The sequence below is a fragment of the Saimiri boliviensis genome, chromosome 15 (genome assembly GCF_048565385.1).
Source record: "Saimiri boliviensis isolate mSaiBol1 chromosome 15, mSaiBol1.pri, whole genome shotgun sequence".
Classification (NCBI taxonomy): domain Eukaryota; kingdom Metazoa; phylum Chordata; class Mammalia; order Primates; family Cebidae; genus Saimiri; species Saimiri boliviensis.
This window is the reverse complement of record NC_133463.1, coordinates 56,668,439-56,695,712: the sequence shown is the minus strand read 5'-3', so window position 1 is coordinate 56,695,712 and position 27,274 is coordinate 56,668,439. Positions and strand designations below refer to the sequence as shown.

General features: G+C 38.1%; 1 protein-coding gene and 1 pseudogene across 1 annotated transcript; both read left to right on the top strand.

Moving 5' to 3' along the window:
• Positions 1 to 7,037: 7,037 nt before the first annotated feature.
• Positions 7,038 to 16,561, top strand: ABRA (actin binding Rho activating protein). The gene is made up of 2 exons (XM_003938598.4): positions 7,038 to 7,762; positions 15,827 to 16,561. Exons 1-2 carry the CDS (start codon positions 7,104 to 7,106, stop codon positions 16,302 to 16,304), a joined length of 1,137 nt encoding a protein of 378 aa, XP_003938647.1. The 5' UTR covers positions 7,038 to 7,103; the 3' UTR covers positions 16,305 to 16,561.
• Positions 16,562 to 19,114: 2,553 nt separating this feature from the next.
• Positions 19,115 to 20,226, top strand: LOC101042112 (large ribosomal subunit protein uL18 pseudogene; annotated as a pseudogene).
• Positions 20,227 to 27,274: the final 7,048 nt, after the last annotated feature.

The following is a 27,274-nucleotide window of genomic DNA, read 5'->3' as shown; positions in this document are numbered from 1 at the left end:
CCCCAGGTCACTGTGCTAACCAGCAGAGCCTGGATTTTCTCTGGTTCTGCCTGACCATGTGGTCCAGGTTCCTGGTTAATCTTGCTACTTAACACTTCTGCATGCAAGTCCCAGAGATTCCCCAACTCAATATGACAACTTTGCCCTCTGGCCACAAATCTTCTTCCACTGCCCTCTTCCTCGTGTCACTTAACTCAGAAGCTTCTGGATCACCCCTCACTGACCCCACTCTTGGCGACTTACCAGTTTCTATGTCATTTCGGTATTCTTTGCAATGGCTCTCAGATTTCTTCTTTCAGACGTTCATTTGTTTCTTCGTAAGATTACTTTAGTAATTCCTGTGAATAGTCTTCCTATGCTAGTTGTACCTTTTTCAAATCCAAACCTTACTTTGCTGGCTTAGATTGATCATTTTAATAACACAAATTTGATACCACATCCAGGCTTAAAATCCTTGAGTGATTCAATGAGCCCTACTTGATAAAATGCTGATTTGTTAGCAAGATCCTCACAAAATAGCTCCAACTTACCACTTTAGAGGTATCTCTTACCACTCTCTGTTTCTTGTCCTTACCCCATAAACACTACATTCTCCAAAGGTCATAAATGGGGAGCACACAAGTAGGATCCAGCCCAAAGACATGCCGCTCAATACCAGTGCACACGTGTGTGTGTGCGTGCACACGTGTGTGCACAAGTCTTATCATTTAAGTAAGGAATGGGAGCACTCAGGTAAAAATACACATCTCTTACTTCTTTGAAATATTATTTTATCAGCTGTCCACAATTCTCACCATGCCCTGTTGTAGCTCCAACCCAACTCACTTTGCATCTTTAAGTGACCTGCCTGACATTTGAGTCTGTGATCTCTACTCCGGACCATTAGAAAGCCTCTAAGTATACCAGGTATCTTCATGCCTTCATAACATTTTTTGTAGTATTTCTAATGTAGCTGTCTCCTAAGTATGAAAGGTAGTTATATGGATGTCTTCTCCTGGCTAGATTGGGAAAAATCATGACAGTAGATTCTGTTTTGTTCATCTTTATATCATATCCCACATTGTTTACTATTAGGCTTCGCCCATTGTATATATTCCAGGAATATTGAGCATGGTAAATTCTATTGCAGTAAAAAGCTCTTTTTACTCTCTCTATTAAAGTCTTTTCATGACCAACTGTATGAAACTAAACAAGTTACTTGTTTACCAAACAAATAAGTCCAAACAAGTAAAGGAATTATTTACTTGTTTTAGGACCTCATATTAAAAAAGATTAATAAAATTATTCTTTCTCAAAAAACATTATGAAACAGAATTCAACAACACATCAAAAATTATACATCATGATCAAGTGGGATCAATCTCTGGCATACAAGGCTGATTAAACATGTAAATCAAAGATACATCACATTAATGTAATGAAAGATTACCACATTATTGTCTCAACTGATGCAGAAAAAGCATTTCCCAACGCTGATTTTTTCTTGATAAAAATTCTTAACAGTTTAAGCATAGAAGGAAATTTTCTCAGCATATAAAGGCTACTTAAGAAAAATCCACAGCTTACATTGTAATCAACAAGGAACAACTGAAAACTTTTCCACTAACATCCAGTACAAGGCAGGGATGCCCACTATCATCACTTCTATTCAACATAGTAATGAAAGTACTGGCAAGAACAATCAGACAAGAAAAAAAGAAAAAGGCACTCAAACTAAAAAAGAAGAAGTAAAATAATCTGTTTGTAGATGATATTATCTTATAGGTAGAAACCCCCCAAAGTTTCATAAAAAACTATTAGAACCAATAAATGAATTCAGTAGTTGCAGAATACAAAATCAGCATACAAAAAGTAGTAGCATTATCTATACACAAATAACAACCTAGCTGGAAAAGAAATCAAGAAAAACAATCCCACTTTTGATAGCATAAAGAATGAACAAAATAAATTTAAACAAAGCAGGTGTTAAGATTTTTACAATGAAAACTATAAAACATTGCTAAAAGAAAAGAAAGAATACATAGATAAGTGTAAAGATATCTCATGTTCATATATTAGATGAAGTAGGATTGTTAAAATGTCTATACTGCCCCAAGAATATACAGATTCAATGCAATCACTATTAAAATTCCAATGACATTATTCACATAAATGAACAATACAATCCTAATGTTTTTAAGGAACCACAGAAAAACCCAAACAGCCAAAGCTATACTAAGAAAGAAAAATAAAGTTGGAGGCATCACACTTCCTGAATTAAAATTATACCCCAAAGCTATAGTAATCAAAACAGTATGGTATTGGCATAAAACAGAAACAGACCAATGGAACATAATAGAGAGCTCAGAAATAAATATAAATATATACAGTCAATGAATTTTTGACAAGTTTACCAAGAAGATACAATGGGGAAAGAATAGTCTCTTTAATAAATGGTTCTGGGAAAGTTGAATTTCCACATGCATAAGAATAAAATTGAACCCTTATGCCATACACAAAAACCAACTGAAAGTGGATGAAAAACATACAAGTAAGATCTAAAAGCATAAAAATCCTAGAAGTGAACATAAAAATAAAACACCTGGACATTGACTGCCCTTGGCAATGATTTTTTAAAAACATACTAAAAGCTCAGGCTACAAAATAAAAAATAACTAAATGGGACTATGTGAAACTAAAAAAGCTGAACAGCAAAGGAAACAACACAATGAAAGGGCAACCAATGGAATGGAGAAAATATATGCAAATTATGTATCTGATAGAGTTAAGTATTTTAAAGTTATAAATAAAACACAAGTCAATGGCAGAAAGACAAATAACCTAATTTAAAAATAAACAAAGGACTTAAACAGACATTTATCCAAAGAATATATAAAAATGGCCAATAGGTATATGAAAGTGTGCTCAACATAAATAATCACCTCAGAAATGCAAAGTGAAACCACTATGAGATAATACTTCATATCCATTAGGATGACTATTATCAAAAAGCCGAGAGACAACAAATGTTGGCAATGATGTAGAGAAAAGCACACTGTGGGTGAAAATGTACAGTGGTGCAGTCATTATGGAAAACAGTATGGAGGTTCCTAAATAAATTATAGAACTACCATATGATCTCACAATCCCTCCTCTGGGCATATACTCAAAGGGAATGAAATCATTACCTCATAAAGATATCTGTACTCTCATATTCACAGTGATATTTTTCACAATACCCAAAATATGGATACAACCTACATGTAGATGGACAAATGGATAAAGAAAATGTGGAATATGTATATATGTGTTTATGTATGTATGCATATATATAACATATTTAATATATATTATATACATATGTGTGTATGTATATGTGTGTGTGTGTGTATGTATATGTATATAAAGAAAGAATGGAATATTAGCCCAAAAAAAGAATGGCATCCTGCTATTCAGTACAACATGGACGGACAAGAAGGGCATTTTGTTAAGCAAATAAGCCAGATACAGAAAGAAAAATATTGCATATTTTTTTAAGAAGGTCAAATGTACAGAGTATAAAATAGTGGTTACAGGAGTCAGGTTGGGGTATGAAATGGGAAAGTATAGGTCAAAGGATACAAAGTAGCAGATATATAGGATGAACAAGTCGAGATTTAATGTACAATAGAACACTGTAGTTAATAAAATTACATTAGAGATTTTAAAGTAGATTTTAGCTGCTCTTATCAAAAAGCAGCCATGTGCGATGATAAATATGCTACTTTGCTTTCTTCTAGTAATCATTTTGCTATGTATATTTCATAAAATCATACTGTAAACTTCAAATATACACAATAAAACTTAGCTTTAAAAAAAGCTATTGTGGCCAGGTGCAGTGGCTCATGCCTATAATCCCAACACTTTGGGAGGCCAAGGCGGCTGGTAATCACCTGCGGTCAGGAGTCCAAGACCAGACTGGCCAGCGAAACCCTATCTCTACTAAAAATACAAAAATTAGCCGGGTGTGATGGCACATGCCTGTAACCCCAGCTACTTGGGAGGTTGAGGCAGGAGAATCACTTGAACCCAGGGGAAGAGTTTGCAGTGAGCTGGGATCATGCTACTTCACTCCAGCCTGGGCAAAAGAGTGAAATTCCATCAAAAAAAAAAAAAAAAAAAAAAAGTAGCCATTGTTTCACATAGCTTTAAGCCAATGTAGGTTTCTAAAGTCTCTTTAAAAAGATTATATAGCTGGCTATGAGAGTTGGCTCTACCTAACTACTAAGTGTATCATGCAGAAAAATATATAAATACATCTCCTTCCTCTTTCTAGTATTATTCACATGATCAAAAAATAACAAATATTTTCAAGATACTTTCCTACTATGACAAACTTCCTAGGTGATAACTTCATTAATCAGGTCTGTATCTTGAAAAACAGTTTCGAGATTTCATAGAAAGCTCCAATTGTAAAACACCTATTTTATTTTTGTCCTTGAGATTTTATTTTATTTTATTTTTGAGACGAAGTCTCACGCTGTTGCCCAGGCTGTATTCCAGTGGCACAATCTCGGCTTACTGCAATCTCCGCCTCCTGGCTTTAAGCAATTCTCCTGCCTCAGCCTCCTGAGTAGCTGGGACCACAGGTGTGCACCATCATGCCCATCTAATTTTTTTGTATTTTTAGTAGAGACAGGGTTTCGACATGTTGGTCAGGATGGTCTCAACCTCCTGACCTCGTGATCTGCCCACCTCAGTCTCCCAAAGCGCTGGGATTACAGGCATGACTCACTGCACCCAGACAAAATTTTATTTTCATTTCTAATATAAGTTAAACAGGAAAATCTGGAACTCCCAAGAATTTGAATTTCGATTGAGACAATGAATGTAACATTTCTATAGTAATCAAAGATGTATGAGAGGTTGCATACAGACCTTGCTTTAGGGAAGAAGTGTTGTGAGGAGGAAAATGATGTTACACTCTCTTCTGTAGAGTTTTGAATGAAGGACTGCAGTTGCCACGGAGGCTAAATCTCAGAAGGAATGATCAGGTTCTTTTAGAAGCTGCTTCTGTTTTTCAGCCAAGACCATCTGCTGACATCCCCAAACCCCAGTAGCTGACTGCAATGCCAGTCAAGACGTGAAAGACTGTTAACATTTGCTGTCTCCATTTCTTCTCCCTCTACCAGGACTAAATCTGGGGCAGGTGTGGACAGGGAAGCAGAAAAATCTTGTTGAAAGCTGTGAATTATCTTGATTCTGGGCTGAGCATATGAGTGTCTTAGAGGAGCCCCTTTCTTTCCTGAGGCTTTCCAAGTGGGATGAAGAGATTCTGATATGAACCAAACAGGCTGCAGTGAATCTGCATGGCTGGGAGTAATGCCAGAAATTTCAAGCTCAGATTGAAATCTTTGTTTGTAATAGTTTTCTTTCCTTGTGAGCCAATTTCCTCTTAATTAATCAAGAGGGATTTTTTTTCTCAGCATTTCTGGCTCTCAGTAAATGTTATCAGATGTGGTTGAACTCTGGAAACACCTCTGACAGATTTGTAGATCAAGTATTAAATCACTTCCCAATTTTTTTTAATCCTAAGAGGTAAATAACCCACATGATGAAAAACTATCAAATAGTTTTTCGAAAATAAATGTCTACCTGAAATAATTAACGTTTATACCCTTCTGTGCTCTTAAACAGCAGTTTTCAATCAGTATGGTTAACTGCATGCAAGACTGCAGGAAAGGAAATAGTTTAAAGCCAACAGAACTGTTGAATGAAAAACGTTCTGTCTTACTTTAAGAAATTTTTCATTGCTGAGCCCTGGACATTTTTATCTGGTTTAATACACTGCAGAGATGTTTCTTTTTCTGTCCACATTCTTGTCTTTCCAGTACTTTTAAAAAATATTACCTTTCAGTCTCTGGAGTTTGAGACCAGCCCGGGAAACATAGCGAGACCTCATCTATACCACAAACAAACAGACAAATAAAAAAAAACCCAAACAATTAGCCAGGCATGGTGGCTCAGGCCTGTAGTCACAGCTACTTGGGAGATGGAGGCAGTAGGATTACTTGAGCCCAGGAGGTCAAGGCTGGAGTATGCCATGATCACACCACTACACTCCAGCCAGGGGACAGAGCAAGACTTTATCAGAGAAAAACAAAATGAAGAAACAAAAACAAAACAAACCAAAAACCAAAAAAGGGCAGGGGTAGGCAGGCGTGGGGACAAGAAGTGAGCTACCAATAGCACTAATTTATTCAATCCATAGAATTTTGTCCTTAGATGATCTTTTGAAACAAAATATTTGAAAAGATGTGTTCCAAATGATATCAATGTCCATGCAGGTTTTAAAGACATTTTTAAATGATTGGACCAAAATTATGACTGCCTTCTTATATTTTAGTATGCATTATCTATACAATAGTTCAAAGCTGGGACCAGAAAGTAATTATTCTCTATCTTGACTTTGGTCTTTCTCTTATTTGGGCTTCAATTTTCTCATCTGGAAAATGAAGGTTGGATGAGTACATTTTCTAAGATCTATTTCTAACGGAGTTGAATGAAAAAGAAAAAAAAATGTAGGATCTTTGATAACTGGAATAAAAGGAGGCAAAAGCTTTGACTGACACAGATTTGGGTTTGAATCTCAGATATTATTAGTTGCAGGTTAGATTTTATTTTATTTAGCTACAAAGTGTAACTAATTAGGGGCTATACCTGTTGGAGTTTAAATGGGAAGAATCCTATAATGTTCCCAGCATAATGTGTACGCATATTGTATGCACTTAGAAATGGCAGGACCTCATTAAGGTCAGAAAATCATAAGGATAAGCACATGACTCAATCTAGTAATTTCCACTCTGGCACTTGGAGGAGAAAGAAAGTGAGCATATCACTGTCCCTTACCAGCAGAGATGTCCCTCTGCTGTGATGAAACTGGAGCTGTCATGATTTATAAAAAGAACACCATCAGGGCAAAGGCGCCACATCTTGGCAAAAAATGCTTCACATAGTTTCCATCATCACCAAGCTCTCCCTCCCACCCCACACCCTGCTTCTATTTAAATCCCAGGCACTCTACTAGGCCACACTCATTTTAGCCAGTGCCCAGGCTATCAGAGGAGAAAAGACAGGTGGGTAGCATGGCTCCAGGCGAAAAGGAAAGGGAGGAGGGCCCAGCCAAGAGTGCCCTCCGGAAGATACGCACAGCCACCCTTGTCATCAACTTGGCCCGAGGTTGGCAGCAGTGGGCAAATGAGAACAGCACCAGGCAGGCCCAGGAGCCTTCAGGCTGGCTGCCGGGAGGGACCCAGGACCCACCCCAAGCTCCTAAACCAATCACATGCCCTACTCCACACCAGAAAGCTCAGAGTGCCCCAAAGTCGCCACCCCAAACACCGGAAGGACATGGAGATGGACAAAGCTCAGAGAAAGCCCCTGAGGTTTCTCACATCAAAAAGAAAGAGGTGACCAAAACGGTGGTCAGCAAGGCTTATGAGAGAGGAGGGGACGTGAGCCACCTCAGCCACAGGTACGAGCGGGATGCTGGTGTGCCTGAACCAGAGAATGACATTGACAGAATCCTCCACAGCCACAGCTCCCCAACACGGAGAAGAAAGTGTGCCAACCTGGTGTCTGAGCTGACCAAGGGCTGGAGAGTGGTGGAACAGGAGGAGCCCACAGGGAGGAGTGACAGCATAGACACAGAGGACAGCGGCTACGGAGGAGAGGGCGAGGAGAGGTCGGAGCAGGATGGAGGACAGGTGGCTGTGGCCAGGATCAAGCGCCCCTTGCCTTCCCAGTAAGTGATCGCATCCTTCCCACTCCCTGTATCGGGATCGCTACTGAGCCCCAACCAACTCTGTAAGTCCAGGCAGCAGGCGAGGTCCTGCCAGAGTTAGAGTGAGTATCTCAAAGACTGGACAGGCAGTGAGTTCTGTTAGAGGAGGCATGTCCCTGAGCTGAAGGTCAGTGCCAACCTTAGACATGGGCCTTTTGGTCAGGGCCTGTGCTATTTTATTTCTCCTTTTTGTTTTGAACTGAACACCCAAGTCTTAGCCTCAACAAAGATGAGGCCATCAGAGAGGGATGCCTGTTTTGAGTGAATTCTTTAAGTCATTTCTATAATGAGTAACACATTGGCTTATTTCTTTAGAGATAAGGGTGGTTTCTGGTAGACTCATTGGGAAAATTTTACCTTGTCCCAACCATCTATGCTATTATCAGGAGATATATCTGCTTCAATAACACCCACGGTATATAGATCTCTATGACACTACGTGAAAACCATTATTATTCACATAGATTTGGTTACTTTGCAACTTTTCAAATTTTCAAAGAGTGTCTTATTTGTAAACAAAGAGAAATAATGAAAATATCTAGATGCTAGATACACATACACACACTCATACACACACTGATGCAAACTGAAACATTTATATAGATAAGAAACATGCTTTTTTTCAAGACAGTAACTCCACATAGTAGAAAGTCAGGATTTCTTATTCCACAGTGCAAGGATATCAAAATATAAGACAAAAGTGTCTGATGTTATTACTTACATAGACTGACTCCCATTGGGAACAGTTCAATGTACAAGTGTGTTTTTGAAGTCTTATGAAACAATAAGAAAATAAAGAAAAAATAATGGTTACCTAATTTGACAAAAAGCTGTCCTTTTTTTTTTTTTTTTTTTTTTTTTTTTTTTTTTTTTGAGATGAAGGCTCACTCTGTTGCCCAGGCTGGAGTGCAATGGCACAATCTTGGCTCACTGCAACCTCCGCTTCCTGAGTTCAAGTGATTCTCTTGCCTCAGCTTCCTGAGTAGCTGGGATTACAGGTGCACGCCACCGTACCCAGCTAATTTTTGTATTTTTAGTAGAGACGAGGTTCACCATGTTGGCCAGGCTGGTCTAGAACTCTTGACCTCAGGTGATCCACCCACCTTGGCCTTGCAAAATGCTGGGATTACTGGTGTGAGCCACTACACCCGGCCTAAAGAGCTATCTTACAGTTTGAGACTGTAAAGGTGTTTTGAAAGAATTAGAGCTACTACAGTACAAGCTTTCAAGAAAAATAAAATGGCAAATGGGTAATTACAATAATCTGTCACGTGTTTAGTGTGTGCTATATGTGTTTAAATGCTTTGTCTCTTCACCTCTTATAATCTGCTGAGGTAGCTATTCACTCATTTCAGGAATAAAAACACTGAAGCTCAGAGGGGAAGTTTGCCCAGCAAGTTAATGACAAAGTTAAGATTTGCCCTACCCCAAATGCAAGTTAATAACAAAGCTAAGACCTGCCCTACTCCAAATGCAATGTTTTAAAACCAGACATGGTGCTAACTCTCATGCAGTGTCTTGAGGATGCATTCAGAGGTCTAGATTTGTGCTTAAGTTAATATAGGAGTTCATGATCAGAAGCAACTATGCTATCAGAACATGAGGAACAACATTCCAGATTCTGACCTTGTGGATTTTGGGACATATGTGCCACAAATGGAGTAATGGAGTACAAAAGAATAAAGCCTGAGGGGGCACAATAACAAGATCTTTCTTTCAGCACATTTTAAATTAACCAGAGGTAGGGAGGTGACAGCTGGGACCGATCCTGAATGCATAGTAGAGCTAGACATTCTTGGGTACTTGTCTAAGCACGTTTCATATATTTATTTATTTACTCCCACAATATGTGCATATGATAGGTTATAATTATCATCGCCGTTTGCTAGATGGAGACATGAGATGAAGAAATATTAGGGAATTTGTATGAGATTTTATAGTCCATGAGATTTGAACTCAGTCATTCTGGCTCTGAGTAAACTGTCTCACCTAAAAGTGGGGAGTGGGATATAGGACCCTTCTCAGGGTTCCCCAAATCAATCTGGTATATGGGCACCTTCTTAGCATATTGAAATGCCTACGCGTTGAATGAGCGACAATTTGATTTGAATCATGGTTACTTTGGTAATCCTGAGTCTCTGCATACTCATCTAAAAAACAGATGTGGATATCTGATAGTTCACAGGGTTATTTTTTTATTTTATTTTTTGAGACGAAGTCTTGCACTGTCACCTGGGCTTGAGTGCCGTGGTACTATCTTGGCTTACTACAACCTCCACCTCCCAGGTTCAAGCGATTCTCCTGCCTCAGCCTCCCAAGTAGTTGGGATTACAGTTGCCTACCACCACACCCAGCTAATTTCTTTATTTTTAGTAGAGATGGGGTTTCACTATGTTGGCCAGGCAGGTTTCAAACTCCTGACTTCATGATTGGCCCACCTCGGCCTCCCAAAGTGCTGGGTTTACAGGAGTAAGCCACCGCACCTGGCCTTCATGGGGTTATTTTTATATTACCTATATAAAGTGATAGACTCAGAGGAGTTAGTAAGTTGTACTCATTATAATGCAGGGAGCCAGGGCCGGTGATCCTAGCCCTTTAAGATGCTAGGAGCTTGGCTCTGTAGGTTCAGTGGCAGTGGTGGCTAAATCTCTTCTTTCCTTCTTTGGTTCCTTCCCCTCAGTCTTGGAGTACGTAGGGTACCAGAATGTTGTATGCAGCAACAGCAGCTCTTAATTCCAGTGTTAATCCTAGCTGTGCTCAGGAAACTTCAGCAGAAGCCTCATGGGAATTTTTGACCAATGAGACTCTCAAATATTGCTTGAGAAATGAAAGCAGCATTACTAAGCCAATTTGGAAAGACTTTTTGTTCACTTATTTTTAATTATAGGCACCATTCGCTCCCTGTATCTGCCAATAAGGAGACAATTATGTATCACAGATATTTAGGTGGAAAGTTTCTTGGTGGTGAAGATGTTCCACGGATAATAGAAACAAACAGATCAACTGGGAAAACAGTAGATAAATTCTTTACCAACAGTGGTTTTCTAACTGGGGTTTTACTATAAAAATGGTTTATATTTTGTCTCACCTTATAAATATTTAGTCTTTTGATTGTGTGTGACTTCTTCAATCCAGTTCCTTTGGACAAAAGAAATTAGATCTCTCTCCCATAAAAGGGCAAGACTAACATACCAACCAATCACTTATCCATCCTGTTCCCCATTTTTTATTCAGTGAAAATAATAGCAGTTGAGCAGTAGACTGCCATTTTATAAATAAGGAAACTGGCACAAAGAGAAATTAAGAAACGAATAATCCAAGTCACAGAACGAGGAAGTGATGAAGCTGGGAAGGCTAATGCCAGTGCTTTTGTTCTTAACCACTGTGCTAGACTGTCTCTCTCAGTAGAGAATAGACTCAAGAAATAAAGTGGAGATCAAAATATTGGCTTAATTAATAAAATCCCAGTAACTCCCAAAGTTCAGGGGTTTGGTGCAACTGTATTGAAGGACTTCACAAGAAACAAAGGCGAAATTATGCTGTCCTTCTGCCTATGCCCAATTCTAGGGTCACGAACCCTTTCCATAGACTCTGAAGACAGTTCGGTCTGCAAGGAGAATCGCAGGCCTGGCTCCCAAACGGAGCTGATAACTACAGACAACAAAGCTGCCAAGCAGAAATGTCCATGTTGCCTTTTGAATGCTGTCACCCTGCTTCTGATAAATGTGCTCCTCTTGATGTCATGCTCTCAGTAATCAAATGGGCTAAACTGTCTGCAGGGAAGGACAAGCAAACCAATGCAGCATTGCTCTGAGAGATCCGCAAGGGTGCAGACGTTCTCTGCTTTACTGACGGGAGGGTGCCTCTGTGAGGAGGCGAAACGCTCCCTCTATGGAGCATCTATGGAGTTGGAAATAAGAGCCCATCTTCACTTTCTCCATACAGATTGGAGACAGAAAACCTCTAGGCCCCCAGGCATTTTGAAGCTAGTGATTCAGGTGAAGGGCAACCACCAGAAAATGTTTTCAGTGCCAGTCAACTTATTGGATTTGAAATATATCTTTTCGAACTCTTATTTCCTGTGGATTTTATTACATATATGATAATTTACCCATATAATTATTACTCCAAAACACAGAATTATGGTAACATTGGTTCCCATCGTCTTCTCATGCTGAAGAGCCTCACTGAGATAAAAAATAAATTTCAGAGTTTATTTCAGTAAATGAAGCTAGACTTTCCTAGATAGATTACTTGTAATGTCTAGTAGAATTAGTTACGTTGAACATAGCAGGACAGGGGATAAATTTTTATTGACTATAAGAAATTTTATCTACTAATAATGAAGAAACTGAGAAGATGGGTCTGGATTTAGTATTGCTATCCTAAAATATGGGCAAGATGTTAAGTCTTTAAATATTGCTTTGCTTTCTTTCAATTTATGCTAGGTTATCTTTCTAAAGCTCAGTCTAAACTATCGTTCATATTTTTCCCTGAAAAATTTAAAAACAACATGATCTGGTATTGATTCTTATAGTATTTGTTGAACAACAACAAAAAATTCAGTGTATAAGACTTTCTAAACCTGACTTAAACACAATATACTTTCAGACCTTTTAAAAATTGGAGATATAAAAACAATACAGAATGTTTATAAAATAGAGAAAATTAGATGCTATTGAGATGAATTTCCTTCTTTTTTTTCTAGCCGTATTTTCTAATTCTTCCTTATAAGACCAACTTTCTTTGGTTTTCTTCCCTCCAATTAGAGGGTGTTACAGTTTGAAAATATAACAAATAGACATTAATATAAATGGTGCTTCTTTTAGAAGATATGTATACCATATATATGTGTGTGTGTGTGTGTGTGTGTGTGTGTGTGTGTGTGTGCATATATATATATACGGAGTCTCGCTCTGTCACCCAGCCTGGAGTACAGTGTAGTGGCACCGTCTCGGTTCACTACAACCTCTGCCTAACAGGTTCAAGAGATTCTTCTTCGTCAGCCTCCTGAGTAGCTGGGACCAGTAGTTGCGCCACCACACCAACTAATTTTGTATTTTTAGTAGAGACGGGGTTTCACCATGATAGCCAGGCTGGTCTCAAACTCCTGGCCTCAAGTGATCTACCTATCTCAACCTCCCAAAGTGCTGGGATTACAAGAGTGAACCACTGTGCCTGGACTAGAAGCTCTTCACAGATTTATTAGTACACACTAATCCCAGCTCTTATTCCAAATGACACTGAGTTTCAGCAGTTAGGGAATCTAAGTTGCTAATTAAAAATTAGAAGGAAAAAAAGCCTACATCAAAGACTCAGAGTCCCATGTAACATATAGTTTAAATAAATTACCTCTGGATGCAATTTGAGTATTTGCTTTTTTTTTTTTTTTTTTTTTTTTTGCTTTCTTTGTTACAAAATCAATATAATAGCAACATTAAAGAGAATTTTGAAAAATGTAAAGTACTGTTACCTGGATACCAACATAATTATTTTCAATTGTGCAAATGGTATTGAATGCTTCAGCGTGGTGCTTATGCATTTTACAGAGTTGTGATTATACCATAAACCCAAATTTGTATTACCCTGTTTTCATTATGAAATATCCAATAGGTACCTTAAAAAGTGGCTGACACACAGTAGGTATCATAAATAAATAATTCAAACCATGGGAGGGACGTAAAAGTGCCCAAAAACTCTTTAAAGGCAGGATGTATTAGGATTTACACAATAGGGCAGAACCACATTTGGTGCTCAGGAGACAAAGAATGAGTTAACAAAGGACACTACTCACTTGCATTTGAGACACTTCAGCTGTTAAGTCTGGCAAGAAATTTAGGCTCTGCCACGATGGCCATGGACTCAATATTGAAGAATATGCCTTTGATCAGCATGGTGATCAGTCATTGATCTCGGTGAGCCGAGATCCTGCCACTGCACTCCAGCTTGGCGCCTGACGACAGAGTGAGACTCTGTTTAATAATAATAATAATAATAATAATAATAATAATATCGAGCAGCCCACACTCAGGGCAGCTGAACAGGGAAAGCTGATGGAGAGGCAGAGGATCAACTGAGGCGGGATGAGGGAAATCCATTACACTTCAGCCTGGTGAGCTCCTGGCACTTTTTTTTACATATAGTTTATAAAGTTGTAATGATTGTGAATACGGTTGTGATGTGCTGTTTTTTACTAATTAACTTTGTCATACACTTTTATCTATATATGTATAAAGGATAGTAGTGTTATATGTAGTATTTCCAATTCCAATTCTATTGTCCTATGAAACAATGTAGCAAGCATAGGACTTTGGGAAACACCAAGCATAAGAATTAATGAAAGTTCGCCATCTAGTGGATGCCATTTGGTTTTTGAAAAGAATCTAAGGTTGTAACCACCCTGTCCATACCTGTTTGGTTCCAGCTTTTGGGGAACCAGATTTCAGGAAGTGAGTTTGGATGGTGAGGGACACCCAAATCTGGCTCCTGGATTCTGAATAGTAAATTGTGAGTTCGGATAGCTCAGGCATGCCATTCACACAAGCACTTTCAGCACAACTTGAACATCTCCAATCCCAATGCTTCCAGGAATAAGGCCATTTGGTGCTGGGGAGAAAAAGGGAGGGTGGGACACTTGCAAGAGTGAAGAGTACAAATCTCTTTGAGAGAGTCCAAGAGTTTGTGTTTTACCTGTGAAGGCAAAGAGACTGAGGGAAAAAGTCTAGGTAACTGGATGGAGTCTTTTGAAGTTCTGGGATACACATGCAGGATGTGCAGGTTTTACTGCATAAGAAAATGTGTGTCATGGTGGTTTGCTACCCCTATTAACCTGTCATCTAGATATTAGGCCCCACATGCATTAGCTATTTATCCTGATGCTCTCCCTTCCCCCAACCTCCCAACAGGCCCCTGTGTATGTTGTTCCCCTCCCTGTGTCCATGTGTTCTCATTGTTCAGCTCCCATTTACAAGTGAGAACACGTGGCATTTCGTTTTCTGTTCCTGTGTTAGTTTGCTGCCCCATCCTAGTATTAGGCTGCATTCTCATGATACTACTACACTTTCCAGAGTTGGTTTTTTATATAAGAAAATGCATTCTGAATTCCAAGGATACATACATTTAAAATGCAACATATTCCTTTATTAGATACCGTATGGGCCTGCTGAGTGGCAACATTGCATAGTAGAAAAAGCATTGTCCTTCATCTCAGGCAGTCTTGCATTTGAATCCTTCCCCTGCCACCTATTTAGGGAAGTATTTCATAGTTATAGACAGGCTCTGGAGCCAGCTTACCTTTGGTTCAAAGTCTAGTTCTGCCACTTAATGGTTTTGTGACTTTAAGCAGTTACTTCATCTCTCTGGCCTCAATTTCTTCATTTGTGAAGTAGGAATTACTATCTTAGGGAATGGTTGTAGGGAATATTAATAAAAAGTTTTTAGAAGAATGTCAGTACATAGTGTTCAGTAAATGTTACTATTGCTAGTGTTTTCTGTCTGTACAACTTAATATTTCAAAGTTTCTAGTAGATTATTGATACTAGTCTATATATGCTATGATTGAAAAATCTACATATGAAAATCTGTATGACTACAAAAAAAAATATATGTATAGTGGCATAGTCCTTACCTGTGGGAAATAATTGGTTTCAGAGGTCCTCTAAGAACAACTAGGTTCCCAAGAAAACCTACACAATTCCAGTTCTAAAATGTTACTAATACTCAACTGTAAAATATACACATTTGTATTAATTCTGTGTGGGGTTTTTTCTTAAAAGAGTTTAATATAACTATAATGCTTAAAATATTGTTCAGAGAAAACAATCTAGAAACTAGGTACCAAACTAAGAACGATGGTGGGACTATGTATGACTTTTCTTCTTTCATTTCTAATTTTTTATATTATCTTTTGTAGTGAAAAAATTATACTTATGTTAAAAGATGCGTATACCTGGGAAGTACAAAGGGAAAACAACATTTAGTCTTAAACTATCTGTATCTTGATTGTTCACCCTCTCTCTACTTTAGGGTAAACAGATTTACAGAGAAACTCAACTGCAAAGCCCAACAGAAATATAGCCAAGTGGGCAACTTGAAAGGGAGATGGCAGCAATGGGCTGATGAACACATACAATCCCAGAAGCTCAATCCTTTCAGTGAAGAGTTTGATTATGAGCTGGCCATGTCCACCCGCCTACACAAAGGTGACGAGGGCTATGGCCGCCCCAAGGAAGGAACCAAAACCGCTGAAAGGGCCAAGCGCGCTGAGGAGCACATCTACAGGGAAATCATGGACATGTGCTTCATTATCCGCACGATGGCTCGCCACAGACGAGACGGCAAGATCCAGGTCACATTTGGAGATCTCTTTGACAGATATGTTCGTATTTCAGATAAAGTAGTGGGCATTCTCATGCGTGCCAGGAAGCACGGACTAGTAGACTTTGAAGGAGAGATGCTATGGCAAGGCCGAGATGACCATGTTGTGATTACACTACTCAAGTGAACCTTCAGAAACAAAAGCCAAATTTGGCCCACTGTTGTCTTAATGCTAAATGCTCATGTGTGTAAAAAGAAAATGCAAACTCTCTGTAATAAGTTAGTAAATATTAAACAATTTTTACATAAGTGACTTTCTTGCATTCTATTTCTAGAATGAGGAAGTTTGGGGATTCTGAGAAAGCATACACAAAGCATTTCAGAAAGCACATGTTATTAACATAATAATAGTATTAATGGTTGAAATTCCACAGGTTTTTTTTTTTTTTTTTTTTTTTTTTTTTTTGAGACAGGTTCTCTGTATGTCACTAAAGCTGGTCTTTTAACTCCTGGCCTCAAGCGATCCTCTCACCTCAGACTCTCAAGTAGCTGAGATTACAGGCATGAGCCACAGTCCCCAGCTACTTATATTTTTAGGCAAAATATTTAGCTATTCATTGCAGAAACTATGACAGATTTTTAATTAAATGTTAAATCTAAGAATAATGCTGATTTTAGATACATTATCAGCAGAACATATAATAATGTGTCTTTATTTGGAAAAAAGAAAATTCCATTAAGTTTGTTAAAACTAAACAAAAGTTTTTCAGAAGCTCGACTTTGTATTATTGTGTATATCATAGCATCACTTACAAAACAGGCACATATATAAAAAGTTAAGTTGTGAATATATTGCTGAAATTGTTGAAGTTCCTCTGTGGGCTTGTATTCTAACAGGTTTCCAGTAAGAGTTCACCTTCTTTCTGTGTGATTTGAGCAAATCACATAAAAACAGTCAGTAGTTGTCTTAGCACCAAGAAAGAAGGCAACCTTCACTAAAAGTAGAGCAGAGGTGAGAGATTCAGTTTTACTTGCCTTTGTAGGATTTCTTGGAGAAGTTTACTGTTTCATTACAAATCATTTGTATGTCAGCATATAAATGAGTCATGCTCTTGCATTTATATCAATGCACAATGGAGAAATACAGAAAATCTATGAAGTGGAATGTTCAGTATTAGACAAAGCCCATAGAGTCACTGGTGAAATTAAAAACTGATTTGAGACAATTTAATTTTCCTCATACTGTAACAAAGAAAACTTTATGGAATGTCCAAAAGTCATAAAACAGCTATATTAGTTCTGCCAAAGTAAAAAATAAATAGTTACTATGATGGCAAGGAGAAAAATCATCTGACATAAATGTGTTGTCTATTTTTTTCCTTAATAGATGTAATGTGTCTATATGATCTTAAAAACAAATGGAATGGAATGTGAGACTGCAATTCTTACTGAATTCAATGAAAGTTACTAAATGCATTGACAGTATAGCACTTTGGTGTTAAATGTAAAAGTTAAAGTCAAAATATGATACCTCAAAATAATAGGTATTATTGTGCTGTAAGAATTATGTTTGTTTTCATGCATAATTCTCCTTCAAACTGAAGGTTCTGATATTAAGAAAGTATGTGTATTTTTTCCCATACCATATTTATAAAGCTACAAATTAATGATCAATATTTCTAAGTAGGATTTCATATAAGATGCACATTTCTATTACAAGTGAAACCTATGCCAAAATTTAAAGACAAATAGCATAAGAATAAAAGATGTTTTCTTATATTTTCTGTTCTTGTTTTTATAGTATTTATGGGTTATATTCCACAAACACTTTCTTCTGTTCGAAATACAATAAAATTATAGTGTGTAACTTAGGTTACAGTATCAGTAGAATATTTAAAATAGATGAAGCTTTTGAGAGTCTCTTCATATTCAATTCTGAATAGTAACAATTTATGCAGGCACAGACAAAGATTATTCGAAGTTCAATTTGTTTGAGTGTGAGAATGGGATAAAAGGCCTCTTTTCAGACAGCCTCTAAGACATTAACTAACACTCTTCTGCATAAAGTCTTGCTGTAGAATCAGAAAGCTGCATTCCTTAGATAAAAACACCTGCTGAGAAACAGGCACACTTTCATAAGCACTTGGTGAGATAGACATCATCATAAGAGGTGTCTTGTGATACTAGCTAGTGGTCGGTAGACTTTCTTCTTTATTGTGTATTATTCTTTTGATGTTTTATTTAAGGCCATTTTTCATCTTAATGTTTCCTAAACTGGGATCCAAAAATATCTCCTCAACCAAATGATTATTATCCTAAAAACTCCATGACAGGAATATCCACAGTTGAAAAACTTAGGATATTTTGACAAAAAATTAAAATAAAAAATAAAAGAACCCAGGTGGAAATGAGGTAATGAAAATCCTCATATTTTTATAGTCACCAAATAATACAAAAAATCATATATTTTTATCACTGATAATTCTAAATTCTCAATAACAGACAATATACAATTAATTTCTCAATCTTCAGTATTTTCCTTTTCCAAACTTTTCAATCTAGATGTTCGGAGGGTTTCCGTGCTGTACTTTATTACCCCTTTTAGCTCATAACTTGAAGTTGTGTAAGCTCACCTCATCACTCTGCCCACTTACACTACAAGGAGGGAAGTTCTAAGCGTGGGCTTCTTTGTTCCCACACTGTTGCAAGATGAGGCTGCATCTCTATTCTTGGTTTGCCTTCTGCTTTTTCCTTTCCCTTCCCAAGCTCTACTTCCTTCTTTTCCTAATCACTACTAACTGATAAAATGTAAGAATACCCAGTGCTGTTTCTCATATGATATAGAAACAATTCTTTGTAAACTAGCATTGTATGTCAATGGGAACTCAAACACTGGAAAAGATGGTTGTACCTTCTCTATTAAATCACTGTTCAGGGCTTACAAGAGGAGCAGGAGACCATCAAGTCCATAATGAAGTGACCCCTTAATATAGATGCCCCCAGGATTCCTATTAGAACATTCTAATTTCACTCACAGTACCTAGGATATATTTTTAGTATAAGAAGCACACAGTCAATTTCTGTTACTTAATTTAAAAATGTGCTCTATGGGCAGGTCTCTGTTGAGCCGCGGACGCGGGTCTCTGTTCTGCAGGATGGGGTTTGTTAAAGTTGTTAAGAATAAGGCCTACTTTAAGAGATACCAAGTGAAATTTAGAAGACGATGAGAGGGTAAAACTGATTACTATGCTTGGAAACGCTTGGTGATACAGGATAAAAATAAATACAACACACCCAAATATAGGATGATAGTTCGTGTAACAAACAGAGATATCATTTGTCAGATTGCTTATGCCCGTATAGAGGGGGATATGATGGTCTGCGCAGCATATACACATGAACTGCCGAAATACGGTGTGAAGGTTGGCCTGACAAATTACGCTGCAGCTTATTGTACTGGCTTGCTGCTGGCCTGCAGGCTTCTCAATAGGTTTGGAATGGACAAGATCTATGAAGGCCAAATGGAGGTGACTGGTGATAAATACAATGTGGAAAGCACTGATGATCAGCCAGGTGCCTTTACCTATTTGGATGCAGGCCTTGCCAGAACTGCCACTGGCAATAAAGTTTTTGGTGCCCTGAAGGGAGCTGTGGATGGAGGCTTGTCTATCCCTCATAGTACCAAGCGATTCCCTGGTTATGATTCTGAAAGCAAGGAATTTAATGCAGAAGTACACTGGAAGCACATCATGGGCCAGAATGTTGCAGATTACATGCGCTACTTAATGGAAGAAGATGACGATGCTTATAAGAAACAGTTCTCTCGATACATACAGAACAGCGTTAACTCCAGACATGATGGAGGAGATGTATAAGAAAGCTCATGCTGCTGTACAAGAGAATCCAGTCTATGAAAAGAAGCCCAAGAAAGAAGTTAAGAAGAAGAGGTGGAACCGCCCCAAAATGTCCCTTGCTCAGAAGAAAGATCGGGTAGCTCAAAAGAAGGCAAGCTTCCTCAGAGCTCAGGAGCGGGCTGCTGAGAGCTAAACCAAACAATTTTCTATAAGGATTTTTCAGATAGACAATAAACCTATGGACAGCAATTAAAAAAAAATGTGCTCTATGACCTAACCTCTTAGCCTAGAGGTTTTGAGAGTACTGTGATCCATTCACCAGCTATCATTTCCATAAGAATTATCTAATGATACTGTGTGCCCACATTTGGGGGCCATGCAGTATCTAACAAAATTACATTGCATTTACTTATTTATTTATTTATTTATTTATTTATTTATTTATTTATTTGTGTGTGTGTGTGTGTGTGTGTGTGTGTGTGTGTGTGTGAGAGAGAGAGAGAGAGAGAGAGAGAGAGAGAGAGAGACAGAGTTTCGCTCTTGTTACCCAAGCTGGAGTGCAATGGCGCGATCTCGGCTCACCGCAACCTCTGCCTCCTGGGTTCAGGCAGTTCTCCTGCCTCAGCCTCCTGAGTAGCTGGGATTACAGGCACACACCACCAGGCCCAGCTAATTTTTGTATTTTTAGTAGAGACGGGGTTTCACCATGTTAACCAGGATGGTCTCGATCTCTTGACTTCGTGGTCCACCCGCCTCGGCCTCCCAAAGTGCTGGGATTACAGGCGTGAGCCACCGCGCCTGGCCTTTTTTTTTTTTTTTTTTTTTTTTTTTTTTTTTTGAGATGGAATTTTGCTCATTGCCCAAGCTGGAGTGCAATGGTGTGATCTCGGCTCACTGCAATCTCCACCTCCTAAGTTCCAGTGATTTTCCTGTCTCAGCCTCCCAAGTGGCTGGGATTACAGGCATGCGCCACCGCACCCAGCTAATTTTTGTATTGTTAGAAGAGACGGGGTTTCTCCACGTTGGTCAGGCTGATCTTTAACTTCCAAACTCTGGTGATCTGCCAGCCTCAGCCTCCCAAAGTGCTAGAATTACAGGTGTAAGGCACCGCACCCAGTCGCATTTACTTTTGGACCAATAAATCTCGCTCCTAAATTTTCCATGGGAGATACAATTCAAGCAACATAAAAATATATATGCATAATGCATTGTGCCTTTTTAACCTAAAATACTATAAACAACCTAAAACATACAGGAAATGATCAAATCAAGTATGGTATACCACACAATACATGCAACTATAAAAGAAAATCTTTTAAGAAGTGAAATAGAATTTTCGGTGCCCATATATGGGTATATATACATAATACACAAAATCTTTTCTTTTTTTTTTTTTTTTAAGACAGTCTTGCTCTTTCGCCAGGCTGGAGCACAGTGGCATGACCTCGGCTCACTGCAACCTCTGTCTCCTGGATTCAAGCGATTCCCCTGCCTTAGCCTCCTGAGTAGCTGGGACTACAGGCACATGCCACCATGCCCGGCTAATTTTTTGTATTATAGTAGAAAGGGGGTTTCACCATGGCCAGGATGGTCTCAATCTCCTGACCTCATGATCCACCCGCCTTGGCTTCCCAAGTGCTGGGATTATTTTGAGCCACCACACCCGGCCCATATACACGAAATCTTATACATACACACATACACACTGTAATATATATGTGTGAATGTTTACAACATTTATATATACACTCTATATTTTAAAAATGGAGGGTAACCAGAAATAAAATCAACTTCCTCTAGGGGTAGGTGAAAACTAAGTTGAAAGACACACAAGAGGGATATACTTCTCAGAGTATACCTCTTTATAGGGTTTTGACTTTTGGAAATGTAATTATTATACATGCAATAAAGCAAAATTCAATAAAAGTAGGAGAAAAAATAAAATTGGAAACGAAGCAAATAAATTGAATTCTATTTTATATTACTAAAATAATCACATAGGAAGAAAAAAGAAGTGTGCCTAACTTTTGAATACTTTTTGATTAAATACTTTATCTAAAGGTACAAAAGAACTACAAAGAAATATCAAATTCTACTTAATTTTGGTGTTTGTGAGAGTATAGGCATGGCAATTCTGAAATGATAAGGTCTGTATTATAAAATTAAGCAAGCAAGTAAATATACTGATATCCTTACTGTGCGAGAAGAGACAAACATGGCATGAGGAAACATCAACAAGAACTCCGTGATGTGAGACTGGAAGGAGTGGTATCGGTGGAATTCATGCTGTATTTATTTGTCTCCTGCAAGGCCCTAAAGCAATACCACCCTAGTAGCAACAAGTGTCCTGATTTCAAAATATGCTTCTCCTGCAAAGAAAATATGGTTCCTTTCAGAAATGGCAGATTCTAGAATTGGTACAGAAAGCACAGATAAATCTAAAACATTTTTGTTACATGAGGATTAAGCAAATGCTCAAGAAAATCGAAAAACTCACAGAAGTAAGACTGATGGGATATCCCCCCTGGTTATGTCTAGTATAGAAATTGATTATATAACCTTTTGAATTAAAAAAAGATAATTCATTAGTTCATACTGATAATACTGATAATACATATTCATAAATGGAAAAAGGAAAGCTCTTCCTTAAAATAAATGGCAATGGCAACTGATGTGTTTGGAATTAAAGACTTTAAAAATATGCATCTCTCTCTATATAACTAATTACACAAGGAAAACTAGTAGCAAGGGAAAAAAATGATAGACACTATCTAATCAAATATTCAAAGCTCATATCACCAATAAGGGGAAAAACATACATTATGGGAACCCTGATTTGATGCAGAGGACAAAACACTTCTGTGGTTTTCCTATCAAAAATGCGGCCGGGCACGGTGGCTCAAGCCTGTAATCCCAGCACTTTGGGAGGCCGAGGCGGGTGGATCACAAGGTCGAGAGATCGAGACCAACCTGGTCAACATGGTGAAACCCCGTCTCTACTAAAAATACAAAAAATTAGCTGGGCATGGTGGCGCGTGCCTATAATCCCAGCTACTCAGGAGGCTGAGGCAGGAGAATTGTCTGAACCCAGGAGGCGGAGGTTGCGGTGAGCCGAGATCGCGCCATTGCACTCCAGCCTGGGTAACAAGAGCGAAACTCCGTCTCAAAAAAAAAAAAAAAAAAAAAAAGCATAACCAAAATTTAAGCATCAGGAATAATTCAGACAAATCCACATCAAAGGACATTCTACAATCCTGAAATTTTTCAAACATACAACTGTCATGAAATAGTGAATAATGCACTCTTCCAGGTTGAAGAATAATTTTTTTTTTTTTTTTAAAAAGGCAGAAAAACTGAATGCAATGCAGGATCTTGGATTGGATCATGAATCAGTTAAAATAATGCTTGAAAGGATATTATTAGGGTCATTGGTGAAATTTGAAATGGACTGCCTATTAGATATTGTATTAATGTTAAATTTCCTGAATTTGATCATTGTACCGTTGCTGTTTAGGAGGACATCTCTGTATGTAGGAGATGCATACACATCTTTATAGGTAAAGTGTAACAGAATGAGATGCAGTAAAATAATAGGTAGGATGTGTATGTGTATAGGAGGGGAGAGGATGGAAAGTGAAGACAGCAAGCTCATAGTTCTGTAACTATTCCAGCACATATCTCTTGGTAAACAAATATATACATTATTGCTTGGTACATACCAACAAAGTAAATTTGCTGGTCAAAGTCATGTGTATATTTACCTTTAGTGGATACTTTCAGAAACATTTTCCAAAGTTGTTCCATTTCACATTACCTTTTAAAACAGCTTTCATAGTTTGGAGTTTTACATTTAAGTCCTTAATCCATCTTGAGTTCATCTTTGTGTGTGGTGTAAGGAAGCTGAGGTGATTCTTCAAAGAGCTACCACTCACCCTAGCAATCCTATTACTGGGTTTGCTAGTAGAAACACAAATACACCCAGAGAAATATAAATCTTTCTACCATAAGGACACATGCATACAAATATTCACTGCAGCACTATTCACAATAGCAAAGACACTGAATCAAACTAAATGCCCATTAATGACAGACTGGATAAAGATGTGGTACATACACGTCATGGAATACAATGCAGCCGTAAAAAAATGAGATCATGTCCTTTCCAGGAACATGGATGAAGCTGGAAGCTATTATCTTTAGCATACTAATGCAGGAACAGAAAACCAATACCACATGTTCTCACTTAAAAGTGGGAGCCAAATGATAAGAACTTATGAACACATGGAAGGAAGCAACAGACATGAGGGTCTACTTAAGTAGGGGCATGGGAGGATGGAGAGTAACAGAGAAGATAATTGTTAAGTACTAAGCTTAATACCTGGGTGATGAAATAGTACGTACAACAAACCCCCGTGACACATGTCTACCAGGTAACAAACCTTCACATGTGCCCCAAAGCCTAAAATAAAAGTTGGAGAAAACAACAGCTTTCACTTATTGGGCACCTTCTCACTTTTAATGATGTCTTTTGATGAAGTGCTTAAAGTATTCATCTAGCATAATTTATTTTTTTCTTCATACTTAGTGCTTTTTGTGTCCCATTAAAGAAATACATGCCTATTCTAAGGTCATGAAAATATTCTCCTGTATCAACTGATGTCTCTATTGTTTTAATTTTCACAATTATTTTTCAATCTCTAATTGTTTGGGATGTAAGATGAGTCAAGACTTTTTGTTCCATATAGATACCCAATTAATCCACCACCATTTATTGAAAAGATCATCTTTTTAAGAAATCAGTTTGTTTCTGAACTTTTGACCAATACACTGTCTTTCTTTCTCAGCTTTCTAAAAAATCATAATTATCTAGTACTGCAGACCACATACTGAGTTCTTCTACATTGCCTTAGCTATTCCTTGATTTTACATGTCCACATAAACTCTAGAATCAGTTTAATTTCTATAAAAATAAGCCTGGGTGAGATTCTCACTGTCACAATAATTTAAGAGAACTGACATCTTTTAACCAATATTGTCTGCCAATAATGAACATGGTATATATGCTTCCAGTTTGGATCTTCCCTTTCTTGTTTTATATCTAATATTTTCAGTGGTATTACAAATGATAATACATAAATTTCATATTTGTTTGTACACAAAAAGTGAAAGTTTTGTTTTTTGATTTTTAAAGTTCATTTTTCAGAATAGTACTATAAAATGTCTCACCCCCAAAATGTTTATTCTCCTCACATCATACTATAATAAAGGCCATGACTAATTCATTTTGCAATCTGCTGTTTTTATTCCTCTGTGTACCTTGGGAGACACTGACCACCACCTGAGGTGGTCTGGCCTGCAGACTCTGACCCAATGACGGATGAATAAACTCACCTTCACACCATTACAGTGATTCAAGTGGGCTAGGGATGGTCACTGGCTGCTTTCAGAGGGCAAAATGCCACCAATCGACCAAGACTCCCTCTCCATCATTACATTTATTCAGTAAAAGATTTCACAACAGAGGTTCTCAGTCAACACACTGTGGATAATTAACATGGTTAAAAAAGTGGTCATACGAATGATGAAAGCTTTAGGTTCTGGGCCCAGAGTAACACTATCAATGGGTAATTCCCCTTTGAACTCCCCGAGAGACCCATCCAGCACAAAGTTTACATGAATAAACAGAAGAGAGACAAAGGGATGTGGGGTAAACAGACTTAAACTGGGAATGCCTCTTATCATCACTATCCTCTCCCTAACTAACGTACCTGCTGCCTTTGGCCTGTCCCAGTAATATCTTTCAGCTTTCCAAAAGATTTGAGACTAATCTATAACTTTTCCTAACATTTCTTTTTCTTTTTTCTTTTTTTTTTTTTTTTGAGACGGAGTTTCGCTCTTGTTACCCAGGCTGGAGTGCAATGGCGCGATCTCGGCTCACCGCAATCTCCGCCTCCTGGGCTCAGGCAATTCTCCTGCCTCAGCCTCCTAAGTAGCTGGGATTACAGGCATGCGCCACCACGCCCAGCTAGTTTTTTGTATTTTTAGTAGAGACGGGGTTTCACTATGTTTACCAGGATGGTCTCGATCTCTCGACCTCGTGATCCACCCGCCTCGGCCTCCCAAAGTGCTGGGATTACAGGCTTGAGCCACTGCGCCCGGCCCTAACATTTCTTTAATAATTTGTCAGCCACCCCGAGTGAGTCTCAACAACCTTGAGCATCTTGATAAATAATACAGCTAAACTCCTAAATCAAAATCCTGAGAGCTTATCCTTAACTTTTTCTGATATCCAATCAATAATCAACTCCTGTTCAATCTACTCATAAACCCTTTCCAAATCCATGCTTCCTTATTATCATTACCACTATTCTTATTCAGGCCTAATCATTTTTTTCTGGACTTTACGTAAGGCTCATTTTTCCCTCATCTCTAGTTCTTCCCTCTACTCATCTATTTTTCACAGATATTTTCCTAAAGTATATAACTGATCATGTCATTCCTCCTCTCAAATGTTAACTGATCCTACAGGATAAAATACATCAAAATTTCTTGGCATTGCAAACAAAAAACTGTTAATAACAAGAGTCTTAGCTTTTTATGCATTCTCTACCCAAAATGAAAACAATGTGACTTAAAAAATAACAAGTAACTAGGCCAGGCACAATGGCTCAGGCTTGTAATCCCAGCACTTTGGAGGATGAGGTGGATGGATCACGGGGTCAGGAGATTGAGACCATTCTGGCTAACACAGTGAAACTCTGTCTGTCTCTACTAAAAATACAAAAAAAAAAAAAAAAAAAATTAGCTGGGCCTGATGGCATGTGCCTGTAGTTCCAGCTACTTGGGAGGCTGAGGCAGGAGAATTGCTTGAACCTGAAAGGCAGAGGTTGGAGTGAGTGAAGATCGTGCCACCATACTCCAGCATAGGAGATAGAATGAGACTCCAAATCAAAAAAAAAAAAAAAAAAAAAAAAAGCTGAGGTGGGTGGATCACCTGAGGTCAGGAGTTCAAGACCAGCCTGGCCATCATGGTGAAACCCCATCTTTAAATAAATAAATAATCAAATAACTTGCACTTTCCCATGTGTCAAGCACCCTCTCCCATCTATCTCTATTTTAACAACTGTAGTGCTCCCTCTAATTGAACGCATCCTTCCATCACTATTACTGCTGACACCATCACCACCACCACCACAATGCAGGCTATTAGAAGCATTTAAAAGAAACACATAAAAGATAGTAGTAGGCTTAATCAAAGACTTGTTAAGATATGAAAACAAGTATTCAATGAATCCAAACTTGC

Bases quoted from the DNA above. Each gene is read 5' to 3' on its own strand.
- ABRA (XM_003938598.4), top strand. From the start codon at position 7,104: ATGGCTCCAGGCGAAAAGGAAAGGGAGGAGGGCCCAGCCAAGAGTGCC. The intron at 7,763-15,826 runs GTAAGTGATCGC...TCTCTACTTTAG, and splicing joins AAGCGCCCCTTGCCTTCCCA to GGTAAACAGATTTACAGAGA.